The 16407-nt window shown below is 39.3% G+C and overlaps 1 protein-coding gene across 1 annotated transcript in view; it reads left to right on the plus strand.

Annotated features, from left to right (window-relative positions):
- Window positions 1-16407, plus strand: part of afg2a (AFG2 AAA ATPase homolog A) — a 77943-nt gene that overhangs the window by 6495 nt on the left and 55041 nt on the right. Inside the window, exons 5-9 of the mRNA XM_067458139.1 lie at window positions 2822-3256; window positions 6388-6517; window positions 6720-6776; window positions 6966-7089; window positions 15117-15372. Of these exons, the coding sequence (XP_067314240.1) occupies window positions 2822-3256; window positions 6388-6517; window positions 6720-6776; window positions 6966-7089; window positions 15117-15372 (1002 nt within the window). The remainder of the gene's footprint in view (window positions 1-2821; window positions 3257-6387; window positions 6518-6719; window positions 6777-6965; window positions 7090-15116; window positions 15373-16407) is intronic.

Genomic DNA, 16407 nt, shown 5'->3' on the forward strand with positions numbered 1-16407 from the left:
AGGAGGATATTTGTCTTTCAGATGGAGTGAAGTTAAAGTCAGAAGATTACAGAAAAAATAATACTCCAGTAAAGCACAGAGACTCAAACAGTGACCTTCAGTACAGGACTCGAGTAAATGTGTTTATTTACTGTGTGTGTAAGTTCAGCCGTACTTTTTACCATGTATACAGATGACTGTCGTACGGACATGTTAAATCATGTTATTACACGGCTCTGTGAAATACTTGATTCTGATTGGTCAATCGCTCATTCCAGCGGTATGTTATTCCCAGATAACACACACCGCTCATCCGGGTACTACGAGTTATCTTGACCGGTTCTACTTCTGTGCTTAACGCTGGCGCCATCTTGTGTCTTAAACAGCCGTGGGTTACAATGGAAGACTTCAAGGCGGGTTTCCTTTATAACGTTTTAAATATGGATATTTTTCTGACACAAACGCATCGATTGGAATCAGACGGCTCTATTAACCCATCGGAGTCGTGTGGAGCACGTTATTTGACGGACAGCTTCATTTTTTATGGACTTCAGACACAACTACTGCTGGGATTAACGTTAGCCTGGACTTTTTAAATATAACTCTGATTGTATTTGTCTGACAGAAGAATGTCATAAACACCTATAATGACCTGAGGGTGAGTAAATCATAGGCTTGGTTTCATTTTTGGCTGAACTAACCCTTTCAGCATTCATTCTCAACATTTAGCAGCGATAGATAAAGGCTTAAAGCAGGTTGGAGCTGTTTTTCTTTGCGGAAGCTTTGCGTAAGAGCTAATAAAATATTTAATCTCAAGACAATATTTAGTGTGTAATTTATTTGAGACTAGTAGCCGTGTAATAAGCAGGATAATGTCCACCCAGCCGGTTGTTATCGCAGAATAAACCCCTCCAGAGTGACGCTCCGCTTCGCCTCGGGGTCCTGATCACTCTGAAGCGGTTTATTCTGCGATAACAACCGGCTGGGTGGACATTATCCCTTACATAAAACATGTTAAATCAGTATATGTTAAAGTATTCTGATGACACTGTTTTAATATCTGTGTTGAATGATTGTGACAGTCCTGATTTTCATCAACAGGGTGCGAGAACAATGCTCTTGTCATTGATACGAGTAAAACACAGGAGATTATATTTTGTCCAACATCTGACACACAATTAATGCCTGTTTTTATTCATAATGACAGGTTAAAGGATATAAGTATTTAGAAGTTATGATTGATGATATGTTATCCTTCAAAGATCATATCGATACTCTAAGAACAAAGCAGATAATTTATTTAGCAAAAAATGCTTACTCAGTATTTTTGTCTTGTTTCGTCCAAACATCTAAAAATTCTTACATTAAGAAACATTTACTAGACAAGCAAAAGTAATTGTCTTTTTTTGGGGAAAATAACTCAAAATGAAGAGAGTTTTTGCTTAAAATAAGATAAATAATCTGCCAATGGGGTGAGAAAAATAATCTTGTTTTCTGTTTGAATTAAGATTATTTTTCTCACCCCATTGGCAGATTATTTATCTTATTTTAAGCAAAAACTCTCTTCATTTTGAGTTATTTTCCCCAAAACAAGACAATAATTTGTACTTGTCTAGTAAATGTTTCTTAATCTAAGAATTCTTTAATAATTGGACTAGAAACAAGACAAAAATGCTAAGAAAAGCATTTTTTGCAGTGTGTTGAGAAGGTTGATTAAGTGTATGTCGACGTTTAAAGCAGCACTGGGTAACTTTTGCTCTCGGGGTCAACCCTACAGTTTGGAAAAAATAATGTCCTCCACTACTGTCGTAAGCTCTGTCGTCCTACATCAGGTGATGCCATCGCGCGGGCATTTGCTGACATGATAACCCTGATAGCCCTGAGCTAGTGATGCGCGGGTCGTCTCATAACCCGCGGACCCCGTATGTCTATTTAATGGTCGCGGGTGCGGGGCGGGTTGTAAAAATATATACAGTGGTGCGGGGCGGGCCAAATAACTTCATAAAAGCGTCCCGCGGGTCGGTGCAGCACTAACAGTTCCCCTGAACACTGCAGGAGGAGTTCACATGCAGGTGTTCTTCTGGCGGCGCGTGGGAAATGTCTTCATCAGGTACAGTCAGTGGCATATGCTTCAGCAGGTCATATGAATATAATTTCATGGGTTTGATTTTTTTCAAACGCCAAATAATCGCGCTGCTCACGTTTACAAGCCAGCGTCATTATAGTAGTCTATTGGTTAGCGTTTTACAGAATCTATATGATCCTTCAGTTCAGTGTTTGAGTGGTCGGTAATCACCGTAACAAGCAGGACAGCATCGGTCGGGCACGCCTCCTTCAGCTCACGCCGACGAGCAAACGCTGGTCACATGTTGATCCTCGTCCTGCCTTTAATCTCAGCATTTTCTCGTTTCCTCTTATTGCTTTCCTCCAACAAAACCTTTTCTTTCTTATTTGTCTCTGCTGCTTCGGACATGACTATATTATCCGACGAACAAAGTTGGGCTCGCACGTCCGAATGTAAGGAAGTGTGTGTGTTGGTGGAAGTGACGTATATGCCGTAAAGCAGTCGAATTTTGTAGTTCTTTTTGTTCTCGGGTTACTAACATGGCTGAAAAACGATACAGACCCCATCAGGCTATGGCAGACGTGTCATTCAACCTATTGTCAGTCGATTTATCATCACAAGAGTCTTAGGTTGAAAAGTTACCTTGTGCTGCTTTAATGTTTTGTGGGCACAACAAATACTGTTGTGCAAGAAAAATGTTAGACTTCTCTGCGAATTGTGTATATATATATATATATATGATTATATTATATCTTCAAGCATTATTCTGTCTTTCAGAGAGTCGAGTCCTGCTTCCGGGCGGCAGTGTATCTGTGTCTTATTTTGGCCGTAATTGTGAGATCGGTGTTGATTCGGTGAGGGGCGTCGATGGAGAAACTTTGACCTCGGGGTCAGATCTGTCTTCACAGCTAGAGCGGCTCTCCATCCAGCACAGTACGCCAAACAGATCGCATGACCCTTCACCTCTGACCCCTCAGACTCCTTCAACACCCTGTGGAGCGAGCGACCCCGCTGGACGCTCATCTTCGGACACCTTCTATGCCATCTGCAGCTCAACCACACTGAGCATCTCTGACCCCGCCGAGCCGGACGAGGGCGACGAAAGGTCAAAGGTCACGTACAGTATGATCGGCGGGCTCAGCGGTCAGCTGCAGGTCATCAGGGAGACCATCGAACTGCCGCTCAAACACCCCGACCTCTTCAAAAAATACGGTGAGTGGTCCCGATAACACATTTTGCTGGACGATAAATCAGCCAAGAAATTATTGCGATAAAAGATAATGTCGTTCTGAGACCATTTTCTTCTAAAATAATGATAATGGCATAATAATGCACGTACACCTTTTCAAAGATCAATAAAAAATGTATTTCTAAAGACGATTTGACACTGAAAACTTTTAAATATCCACAATAAATGAACAAAACAACCAAAAACAGTAAAAGCAGTGGACTCTCAGTCTGTTAGCAAAAAATGCACTTGAATAAATACCAAAAATAATCAATCAAATGGATGAAAACTGCAGCGGGTGATTGTGTTTTAGGAGTGTATTAGCACGATTACAAAACCCACGGTTCGGCTCAGATCACAGTTTAAGGGTCACCTCTACATTTTCTCATAAAACAGGATGTGTGTTACATTTAAAAACATAATTAAGATAATTTTAGCTCCACATTCTCACAAAACAGGAAGTGCGTTACATTTAAAATCATAAAATCATGCTATCTTCAGTTAATACTATCTTCAGTTCATACTGTTCATACTAAAATCATGCTATCTTCAGTTAAACAAAGACAAAACTGAAATCATTACATTTGGAAACTAAGATGAAATTCTCAAGGTGAACGCATATCTTGGGGCTAAAGGCCTGATAACAAAAAATCAAGTCAGGAATCTTGGTGTGATTTTGGAGTCAGACCTGAGTTTCAGTAGTCATGTCAAAGCAATAACTAAATCAGCATACTATCATCTGAAAAATATTGCAAGAATTAGATGTTTTGTTTTAGTTTCCCTTTGTTCTTATCTCTGGTTATTGTTATTTTATATGTTCTTTTGAGTTGAATATGACGAGTGAAAACTGGGTTTGATGGAAATAGTAAGTTTGACAATAAGGTTTGAGTATGTGTTAATCTGTGGAGGGTATGATGAGTGAGAATGGGTTTAACAAGAAGGTTACTGAGTAAAAATCAGGGAATAGTGATTAAAATGGATGTTATGAACGTGTTTGAGAAAGAAATGAATGAGAGGTGCTCTAATAAAGATGGTACATGTATGTAGGCTGTAAACTGAAGAATGCTTATTTTTAGATCAGACCATTATTGTGGATATGACCATTTTATTTTATTTTATTTTATCTTTTTTATTATTATTATTATTATTATTATTTTTTTTTTAATTATAATTATTATCTTTAAAACTGTTTTAACTATTGTTTTAAAATTTTAATTCATCCATATGGTATTCTTTTTGCTCATGCATTTGTTACCACTGTTTTAATTAATTTCTATGTAAAGCACTTTGAATTGCCATTGGGTATGAAATGTGCTATACAAATAAACTTGCCTTGCCATAATTAAGTTCATTTTAACTCCACATTCTCATAAAACAGGACGTGTTACATTTAAAATCATACTTAAAGCTACACTGTGTACCTTTTTTAGTTTATTCTTAGCTAAAATCACTTAGTTCTTTCAAATATATGTGCTCATTAATGTATATTTACTTCTTTCGAGTAATAATGTATTCTCGTAAGTTTATAATATACCATTGAAAACACATACGGGTGAGGGGTTCGAATGCTGGTCGCCATGTTGCTCCTCCATCTTGAAAGTACAGTAGCCAAAGAGGGACATACCCGTAAATTCAAGCTTCGCCTTTCGCGTTTTAACACTCGATGGCACTGTGTCGAATGTGAAGAGGGGGATTGCCATGTTAATCTTGAACTAAATCGGCCACCGTAGGAGTTAAAACGAAATTGGAATTGAGAGGAACAGAAACTATTATTCACTGGATGGTCATAAACCGTTACACCGCTAGATGGGGGAAAATATCACACAGTGATATTAAAGAATCTTTTCATGTTTTAAATAATTTCAAATAGGCCTATCAGTATTCAAAGTCGTGTTTAAAACATCAAAACATTATTATTGTATAACGGCAGGTTATTTATCACTTCTAAGCTCATTAAACATTGTGTACATGCAGCTTCTGTTTCCTCTCCAATGCGAAGATGAATTTTGTTGATTCTCATTTAATTTGATTGGTAACAGCCCTATTGTCTTATTATAATTTAATTTGATTATATTAATGAAATGAACACAAAGATGATGCATGCATATAATTAAGTAAAACACATTATTATTATGTATAAACACTCTCAGCAAAATATCGTCTAATTATCGTTATCGAGAAAATCACAGAAAATATCGAGATATCATTTTTTGTCAATATCGCACAGCCCTAGGGTCACGGATCCGTCAGAGACAGCTCGGAAAAAAACGTGAACTGTGCACCGTAACGGGCGGCGGGCGTACACACAAGCTTTAAATGCATCATCATTATATTTAAACTGCAAACACATGAGGAGAGTCTCTGCATTAGAGACACACACGGTAGATCAACGAGCGGCTACATTTCCCTCCAATACGGCAGGAGATGAATCTGAATGTGGAGGATTTGAACTGTGACGAATCTGACGATGATTGACAGGGCAGATAAACGGTGACGGGATGCTCGTAACTAAGCGACAGAGTCCGTTAAAGATGGCGAAGTAGTCCCGAAGCTTGCATGCTCTTCTGCTACACACTCAAAAGTATATACTTTTCTTCACAAAAGGAGTGCATACTTTTAGGACGCAGTATAAGTAGGCGAATTGGGACGAGCACAGGTGAATCTGGCCGAGCGTGACGTCTCATTATCTCGAGTATAAACACCTGCAAACGGATGAGGCTCGCACAGTCAGCGAGAGACACGAGGACAACAAACAAACAAATGGAAATTATCGCAGCCTGGAAAAATTAAGCTAATTTTTTTAAAATTATCGTACGATTAATTGATTTACTAAATATCGCGACAGGCCTAATGGTGAGTGAGGTCAAAGGTCAGATCCCAACACCTGACCTTCGACACATGACCATAAAACTTCATTCCTTGCATCAGACTTTTGTCTAAATATAAGCTATATACTCATCCGTATTGTACTTTAAGTAAAGCTATTAACAAACTTTGAGTCGCTATTTAATCAGATTAGCATTTTAACACGAAATGGATTGAAAAGCAAAACTCAGCATGTTAATTTGAATCTCATGTGGTCATGTGACGTGTGTGTGTGTTTCCATCACGACAGGAATCCCGCCTCCTCGAGGTGTGCTGCTGTACGGGCCACCCGGCACAGGGAAGACCCTGATTGGACGAGCAGTAGCCAATGAAGTGGGAGCTCACATGAGTGTGATCAACGGCCCCGAGATCATGAGCAAGTGTGTGAGAGACGATTAAAGCTGAAACTGACCATCACAACAAACACATTCTCACAAAACAGGACGTGTGTTACATTAAAAAACATAATTAAGTTCATTTTAACTGAACAATATATGTTCAATGCTTTGTTCTCTTGAGTAGTTGTATTGGTCATTAGTGTGTAATGTGTTTGTTCAGGTGATGATGTCTTTAACTCTGCAGGTTTTATGGAGAGACTGAAGCTCGACTGAGGCAGATCTTCACTCAGGCCTCACAGAGGTACCCACACACTATTAATGTCTTTGATGGGTGTAATGAATGAACCCGAGTCACAGTGTGTGTGTGTGTGTGTGTGTGTGTGTGTGTGTGTGTGTGTGTGTGTGTGTGTGTGTGTGTGTGTGTGTGTGTGTGTGTGTGTGTGTGTGTGTGTGTGTGTGTGTGTGTGTGTGTGTGTGTGTGTTTTCACAGGCAGCCTGCCATCATCTTCATCGATGAGTTAGACGCTCTGTGTCCAAAAAGAGAAGGAGCACAGAATGAGGTGGAGAAGCGGGTCGTCGCCACACTCCTCACACTCATGGACGGGATCGGATCAGTGAGTAGAGTTCAGTCAATCGACTTCAATTCAACTTTTTGGCCCTAACACAATTATGACCCGTCACGGAAACCAGGGACACAAGTCGGCAGCTCTACTATTGAGAAAAAAAGAAAGAAGAGTTTTGTTTCAAATTATGTGATTTTCACTTTTTTGCAGAATCTGTTAGTTGAAATCACGAAGAAGCCTTTCCGTGTTTGAGATGGCATTAATTGTATATTTAAAAGCGTATATTTTGAGGTTGAAATCGCCTTGTTTTGTCTGTGTGTATTTCCATACTGGCCTTTGTTATTGCCCCGCCCTCCAAGGGACGCGTGGCTAATTATTTATGCAGTGCTCTGGCCGGCTGTAGAGGTGATCTGAACGACGATGAAAGCGGCATAATAAGACTGGATAATACCCTAATCTACAACCAAACGAAGATGAAGAAGAGGTAGAATGTATCAGACTGGCGTCAGACGAGTTGGACCGTAAGGAATCAGAGGCTATATCGATAGTAACATTTGACGGGGATAAAGGCAGAGAAATGGCTCAAATCTGTAACGCTGGCTATAGTGTAGGGGTAAGGCGCATGTCATCAAGTTTTGACGCAACTCGATCAGAGGATCAGAGGTTCGAATCTGCCTTTTGCCACACACTCTCTACTCCCTTTTCCCATCACATATCAGATCGGAAAGGCATTTATTTTCAAAAAGAATTAAGAAAATGTTAGTGGAAATAAAGCATCTAACGTGTTTATTAATAAGTGTTTCTCGGTTAGAGTGTGTGGCAAAAGGCGGATTCGATCCTCTGATCCTCTGATCGAGTTGCGTCAAAACTTGATGACATGCGTCTTACCCCCACACTACAGCCACGGTTAAGAACTCTACCCACATCTCTAAGAACACACACACGTTATCTCATGTTTAGACCTTCCCATACCTACCTATTGGTTGTTTTAATTGTAATCGTTAGCATCGTATCACTTGCCAAAAAAAAACATTACTATAATGGGCTCTTAGATGGTAATGTTAGCATCTTTATTATTAGTAAGCGGTCTGATTTTTCCCCGTTGCGTCTGTCGTTACTAGCAACCATGCAGCTTTACAGGGGGTGTGGCTTATCTAAATGAGATGTAAATGAGCCCTATTGTCACTCCCAGCAGGTGAGAACAGGTGAGAACTGCAAAACTTCAGAGGCTGTTTTCTCTCGTTTACACTTTTCTAAAGGCCTACATTCAGATGGACACAACTTCTCCAAATATGATCAGATTTCCATGTGTTACACATCGTTGGAAAGCTTGGAGACGACACTTTCTGAATCGGTGAATAACTCAAAATGCCCCAGAACCGACTTGTGTCCCTACTTTCCGTGACTGGTCACAATTATGACAATGTTACTTGTTTTCAAACTGCTTATTAACAGATATTGATTAATACAGAAAACTCACAATGAGTTTTGAAATATTAAAGTGAGTGTTGAAATATTAATTTTAATTCATTTTGTTCTTCCAGAATATGGGAAATTCTGATTCTGTATTTTCTTCAATAAGAATGGAAAAATGTATAATCGATAATATAATTAACGATTATAGTCGTTAATTATATTATAATATTATAGTAAAATATTATATAAATACATTAGTATTTTGATTTAATTTTCAGTTTTGTTTAGCTTGCCCTAGATGCACCTGCCACTGAGTAAATACTTTATTTTTATGAACATTTTCTAAATGTAAAACTACTGAAATGCTTATTTGGACGAAATGCATTCGATAGAGTCTCAGTGAGGGTAAAGTGAGAGGTTTGATTTAGAAATGAGGTTTGAATAGAACAGTTTGAATAGAGAATCGTTAGTAATTATAATGCAGACAAAAGATAATAATTAGAGCCATAACCAGTCCGCAGAAGTGTGAATGTGTGTCGGGAGACAAACTGAATGGGGCAGTTTGCACCTCTAAACAATAGAGGCAAAATAGAGAATGAAAGCTGAGAAGACGTGGCAATAAACATCAGTTGATATTTTAGAGATATCTCAAAATAAAATCACATGAAACGATCTTGTAAAACGTTTAATAAAATTCAGAGTTTTAGACTGATCATCTTCAGATCTGAAATATAACATGGTCAGACTTGTGGCTTTAGCTGTAGTGCATTTCTAGATTTCTCCAAGGCCCACTTCAATTTTATTTTCATAAAGATATTTCATACAACTCATACAACTTCATGACTTTACAGTAAACTGCCAGGTGTCTGCTTTCAAATGAGACCATAATTATGCTTTTAGTGCAAAGGATTCACAAACTGTATTTGTTTTAGTCTGAGTATACATTTCTTAGGATTTTTTCAAAATTTGGAAGTCAGCTTAACAGGTTAATTTTATTAATTTGTGTAAGAATTTAGTTTATACAGTGGGGATGGAAAGTTTGGGCACCCCAGGTCATTTTTTTAATTAATGTGCATAAAGACGCCAAGAAAAGAAACAGATTAGGCATCCTTATAATATGTCAAAAAAAGTTAGATTTTATTTCCATCATTTACACTTTCAAAATAACAGAAAACAAAAAATGGTGTCTGCAAAAGTTTGTGCCCCCTGCCGAGCCCTTTGGCGAGTATCACAGCTTATAAACACTTTTTGTAGCTAGCCAAGTCTTTCAATTCTTGTTTGAGGTATCTTCGCCCATTCTTCCTTACAAAAGTCTTCCAGTTCTTTGAGATTTCTGGGCTGTCATGTCACGCTCTGCTCTTTTAAGGTCCATCCATAGACTTTCCATTATGTTGAGGTCAGGAGATTGTGTAGGCCATGGCAAAACCTTCAGTTTACGCCTCTTGATCAGTGGCGATTTCTTTAAGACTGCAAGGGAAGCTCGGCTTCCCTTATAATGTCACAAAATTAATGGTCAAATATGTACTATTATATTAACATTGTATTGACTAAAAATGCGTTAGAAAACGTTCATCTCAAAGACGAGCTCGTTCAGAATCAGTTACATATAGCAGGTCGGCTGACTCGATTTCCTTCTCATACATTCCCGCAGCGTCACAGTTTATTTCCCTATTGAAGCCCAGCGTCCATTGACTTCAATGGGGCTGCTTTGAACGTTTTTTTTTTCAGCGCTTCGAAACTAGACGGTCATTGGATAAACGCTGCGATTATGTCCCGCCCACGGACGCTCAGCGTCTCTGGGGGTGAATGGGGAGTGGGCTGGCCCGGACGCTGAGCTTCTGCGTGATGATTGGAGGGTCTGCATCTCCTTTTGACTGACAGCGATTCTGTACTATAAGGAATCACTGAAGCTATTCGCGCTCAGTCCCATTGCGAATTTCTCAAGTTCAGTCGAAATAAAAACTGCTGCAACCTATTTCTTTGATATGTGCTTGGCGAAATTGCTTCATTTTCATCATACATTTCACACAATTATACACCACATTCCTTGTTTCAGTTTTACAGAGTTTAATATTTTTTTAGATCGTTCATTCATTCACAGGGTAAAAGACCATTTTCTTGAAAAGGAACGTATAGGGCAGAATTTACTTTTAAATAAATAAGACAATTGGCCGAAAATGAGCTTCCCCTCTCTGACAGACCAGTAGCCGCCACTGCTCTTGATGTAATCCACTGTGGATTTTGAGGCGTGTTTAGGATCATTATCCATTTGGAGAAGCCATCCTCTCTTTAACTTCAGCTTTTTTTCACAGATGGCTTGAAGTTAGCATCCAAAATTTGCTGAAATTTTATTGAATCCATTTTCCTTCTACTGGTGAAATGTTCCCTGTGCCACTGGCTGAGATACAACCCCAAAGCATGATCGATCCACCCCAACGCTTAACAGCTGGACAGAGGTTCTTCTCATTCAGTTCTCTGCGCTTTCTTCTCCAAACATACCTTTGCTCATTCCGGCCAAAAAGTTCTATTTTAACCTCATCGGTCCACAGAACTTGTTTCCAAAATGCATCAGGCTTGTCTATATGTTCATTTGCAAACTGATTTTTGTGTTGAGGACGGAGAAGAGGTTATCTTCTGGTGACTCTTCCATGAAGACCATATCTGTACGAGTATCTCTTTGTAGTGGAATAGTGTCCCACAGCTCCAGTGTCTGCCAGATCTTTCTGGAGGGATCGTGCAGTCAAACGTGGGGTTTTCTCAATCCTGCGAGCCGTTCTGTCTGATATTTTTCTTGGTCTTCCAGATCTTGCTTTAACTTCCACTCTTCCTGATGACTGCCCTTTCTTAATTACATTCTGAACAGAGGATACTGGCATCTGAATACGCTTCGCTATCTTTTTATAGCCTTCTCCTGCTTTGTGAGCATCAACTATTTTCAGTTTCAGTTTTGTAGACATCTGCTTAAGCCCTATTCGGACCGAATTAGATTGATATGGGGATGTGGGGGTAAAGTGATTATTACCAGAGGTTCTCAGTGATTTTAGTCCCGTCCGAATGCGCCATCTTGGTAGTTATTACAGACAATGTCAGTAAAGATTACCAAGACTTTTACCTTCTGTAAAAAGGTCCGGAAAAATGACCTGGGGTAATACTAATCCTGTTCGAATAGACCTGCTGTAAAAATGTGAGGTAAAATTCCATCATTTCCTTTTTAAACGTTTTTTTAAAAACGCATTTTGCGAGCTTTGAGGCGCTTGAAGCATTCGGTTGCGTTGTAGGTGGTGGGAAAACTCTGTGGCAAACCTCAAGTATTTTCCACATATCATTTAAAACAAAAAGAAGACCAAAAGCACTTATTAGAGGCACAACACTTATTTTAGCTCTAGGAAAGTGTCTATTACCAACACAATCCAATCAGAATCGTTAGACTGGATCTAACTGTTTATTAAAACAAACATTATATTGGAGACGGAGTTCAGACTGGCGCTCATGTCTGTTTGCTCACGTGATAACAGCAACGTCATACACACATGACGACACGGAGGTTACTGTGGTGTGCAAAGCGAGTTACTCCTCCCACTTCTGCTGGTTTTACTGAGATGTTTTAATCCCGTGCGAATTGACCATTAATATTACAGACGTCCTGAGGTAAAATGACTTTACCCCGACGTCCCCATGTTAATCTAATCCCGTCCGAATAGGGCTTAAGAAGAACCCATGGTGCTGATTGTTGGAGCAATGTCAGATGAGTCTGGGCATTTAAAACCTTTGAGATTGACATCTCCTGGTCTATCCAGACGATGATTGAGAATAATCCATGACACTACCTGCGTTTCCATTACAGATTTGCGCAAAACTTTTGCGATATTTCTTAAATGTCGATAAAAAACTATTGCGAAATGACAGCGTTTCCATAGCTGCAGTTATGCGACTAAAACATGTTATTTTCCTCTCGCGATAGGTCATTCCAAAATGATGGCACTTGGTAGGTTTGTGTATCCCATCCACCGCACTAGCCATTATTTTTATAGGAAGGAGACGTGTGTGTTATCCAAGCATTAATGGCAAGGAAAGCCCCTTGTTACTTAAGCGGCACGGAGGTGTGTGTGTGTGTGTCAGATCTGCTTCAAGGTCTTCATGATAATGTGGCATTTCTGTGTTTAACATCCAGTATTACTGTAATTCTATTGTCTTTTATGAGTTTAATAAAGAACTCCGTCTCGTCTCGTCTTCTCTCCAAACAAACCATCATCTGTAGAGAATGATCGACTGTAACGCGCGCCAGGTTGACGCAGAGAAGAGCGAAATGTTTGAATTTGCATGGTAACTCAAATGTTTTTGTTTTGTTTGTTTTTTTACCACTTTCGTTATTTTGGCTAGACTTTTCGTTTGTTGGACATATGAACTGAATTTAGAAATGCTTTAAGAAAAAAAAATTGGCATTTAATAAACTTTTTTTTGTTTTTTAAATGAAGACAGCATTTGGAGTGAGCGCATGCAATATAATTAGTTCCCCGAGTCCACAAATAAAAGTAGACAGTTTATAGTTTATAATTATGTCTTGAACTCGTCTGTATAGCTAAAAATTCTTTTTGCGAATCAGTATTGCGAGTTGTTTCCGCTGTCTTAAAGGAGGAATGAGAAAACAATGGCGCTTTTATCGGCCGTGGGTTAAAGAAAACAGCCTAACTACGAAACTAAATAGGCTACGTTCAGGCCTAAACATAAGAAACAAACCAAGATGTTCTGGAATGACGTGCGTAGCTGGCCTGTTTCCTCGGCCTTTGAGTAAGGCTGAAGCTATACCTCTTTCTGGTTTAACACATCTCTTGAATATGTCTTAATTACAGTAGCCCTATATATTATTTGTGGGTCCGTCATTACTAGGTTAAAGTTACGCCACTGTCCTTATTAAGAGAAAATATATGTCCTTTTAACTACATTATATCTTCTTAAGTTGTTATTACGACACAATTGAGTGTAAACTATAATAGGCTATATGCCCTGTGTCGCAGCAAAGCGTCACCGCACCTGTAAATGCGGAAAAACGTTTCCATTGCAGTTTTGCGGAAATGTCCTTTTTCGAATTGCCTGAAAAACCACCTCATGGGAGCGTAAACACTTTTTTGCGATATATGGGAGTTTTTGCGAAATTGCCGCGTTTTCATTGGGCGTATTTTCAATCCGCAATTTCAATTTGCGCATTTTGAAGGGTAATGGAAACGCGGCCACTGTCAGGTCTCCGCTCGCCACAGGGGGCAGTATAGGGTATTAACTCGGCAGGGGGCACACACTTTTGCAGACACCATTCTTTTGTTTCTGTTATTTTGAAAGTGTAAATGATGGAAATAAAATCTAACTTTTTTATATATGTTATAAGGATGCCTAATCTGTCATCTTTTCTTGGTGTCTTTATGCACATTAATTCACATTGGGGTGCCCAAACTTAACAGTTTTAATCATCTTTATTTCAGTTTTAGTTAGTTTGTTTGTTCTTTATTTATTTATTTAGTTCTTTTTTCTTTCGCTTTTTTGTTCGTTCTTTATTTCGTTCTTTATTTTTTTACGTTTGTTCTTTCGTTCATTCTTTTATTCTTCTTTTTCGTACATTCTTTCTTTTGTTTGTTCGTCCGTCCATCCGTCCATTCTTTTATTTTTTCTTTTCTTTCGTTCTTTAATTTTCATTTGTTCGTTCGTTCTTTCTTTTGTCCGTTTGTTTTTTCGTCCGTCCATTCTTTTGTTTGTTCGTTCATTCTTTTGTTCGTCCTTTCATTAGTTTGTTTGTTCGTTCTTTCTTTCTTTCGTTTGTCTGTTCATCCTTTCGTTCTTTATTTATTTCTTTCTTTCGTTCTTTCTTTTGTTCGTTCGTTCATTCTTTAGTTTTTTCTGTTCGTTTCTTTCTTTTCTTTTGTTCGTTTGGTTGTTCATTCTTTTGTTCTCTTTCTTTTGTTCATTCATTCGTCCGTTCTTTCGTTTGTTTGTTCTTTTGTTCGTCCTTTCGTTCTTTTTCTTTCGTTATTTCTTTCATCCGTTTGTTCGTTCGGTCTTTTCGTTTGTTTGTTCGTTCTTTCGTTCTTTATTTCTTTCTTTCGTTCTTTATTTCTTTCTTTCGTTCTTTATTTCTTTCTTTCGTTCTTTATTTCTTTCTTTCGTTCTTTATTTCTTTCTTTCGTTCTTTATTTCTTTTGTTCCTTCCTTCCTTCCTTCCTTCCTTCCTTCCTTCCTTCCTTCCTTCCTTCCTTCCTTCCTTCCTTCCTTCCTTCCTTCCTTCCTTCCTTCCTTCCTTCCTTCCTTCCTTCCTTCCTTCCTTCCTTCCTTCCTTCCTTCCTTCCTTCCTTCCTTCCTTCCTTCCTTCCTTCCTTCCTTCCTTCCTTCCTTCCTTCCTTCCTTCCTTCCTTCCTTCCTTCCTTCCTTCCTTCCTTCCTTCCTTCCTTCCTTCCTTCCTTCCTTCCGATCTATCAAATATTATATCAAATATGTGTTTTAAATATTCATTTTAAAGTACATATGTCATGTTGATTATATGACCACATAAACAGAATGTATAATAGTAATTATAACTTAAATAACAGCAATATTGTTTGAAATCATTTTAGATGAAGTCCCGCATCTCCAAACATGAGTATTGTTAATAATGGTAGTGGTGTGTGTTGTGTCCTCAGGAGGGCCACAGTGGTCAGCTTCTGGTTCTGGGAGCCACGAACCGTCCTCAGGCTCTGGATGCGGCGCTGCGGCGGCCCGGACGCTTCGATAAGGAGCTGGAGATCGGCGTTCCTGACGCCGCCGGCCGGATGGAGATCCTGCAGAAGCTGCTGAGCCCCATGCCGTGTGACGTCGGCCATGATGAGCTGCAGGAAATGGCAGACGCCGCGCATGGATACGTGGGCGCCGATCTCGCCGCCGTCTGCAAGGAAGCCGGTGAGTTTTCACACACTGCATGTTGTGCTGCAGTTTATTTCTTAAAGGACAACTCCGATGAAAAATGATCCTAGGGGTAATTAGGAGATGGTTACCGAGTAGATCGTTCTCTGGGATTCATTTTCTTGAAATGTAAAGAGTTTTATCTCTAAAAACAGATTAGCTTATAACGCTTGTCTATGGGGCACAGGGTCAGTGAAATTAAACCGCTAGTTAATACCACTAACAAGACTCAAAATAGCCTCACACTAACACGGCAGCATAATGAGGGTCCCTACATGCAAACCACAGCATTGAGAACTTTATAAGAGTACAAACAGTTTAATAAGAGGATACTTTATAAAGACAGAACATTACGGGTTTACAGACGGCAGCCATCTTGGAAAACAGTCTCGACGAGTCGAGCCACGAACAAGAAAATACATAAATAAAAATAAAAACGTACATTAGATTTCACAAACTTCATTCCTATCGATCAGCTCACCTAGCACAGTGTTCGTGGCTCGACTTGTGCTCCTGTCTGTATACGCGTAATGCACTGTCATTTCTCACCGGAGTTGTCCTTTAATATCGGACTATAGGAATACTGGTTCTGTGCTGTGGTTGACCTTTGACATCTGTGTGCTCAGTGCGTGTGGATTTTACCCTGAAGCGCTGATGCAGAAATGCAAGTTCACATTCTGTGCAAACCAAGCGGCTCCTCCCGCAGTTTCTCTTGATGCCAATATGGAAGTGACTTAACCTGCAATTCCTCGACTGGCCACTAGAGCGGCTCCAGAAGGAGCAGAATCTCATTGAGCCTCATGTTAAAATGCCCAACTTTACAGCAGAAAAAAACATGTTTACAGGCTGGGACACATTGTGGTTTGGTCTATACGGCTAATTTTGCTCTGTGTGAACGACTGAGGGGGGTGAATTTATCTATAACTCATTCGTTTACATTATATAAAGCCTTAAAGTTCTGCATAATTAAGTCTGAGTGACAGGTGGATAGCCATTTATCCGCTGTCTGTTGTCATTGCGTCACCTAAGCTC

The sequence above is a fragment of the Pseudorasbora parva genome, chromosome 11 (assembly GCF_024679245.1).
Source record: "Pseudorasbora parva isolate DD20220531a chromosome 11, ASM2467924v1, whole genome shotgun sequence".
NCBI classification, from domain to species: Eukaryota; Metazoa; Chordata; class Actinopteri; order Cypriniformes; family Gobionidae; genus Pseudorasbora; species Pseudorasbora parva.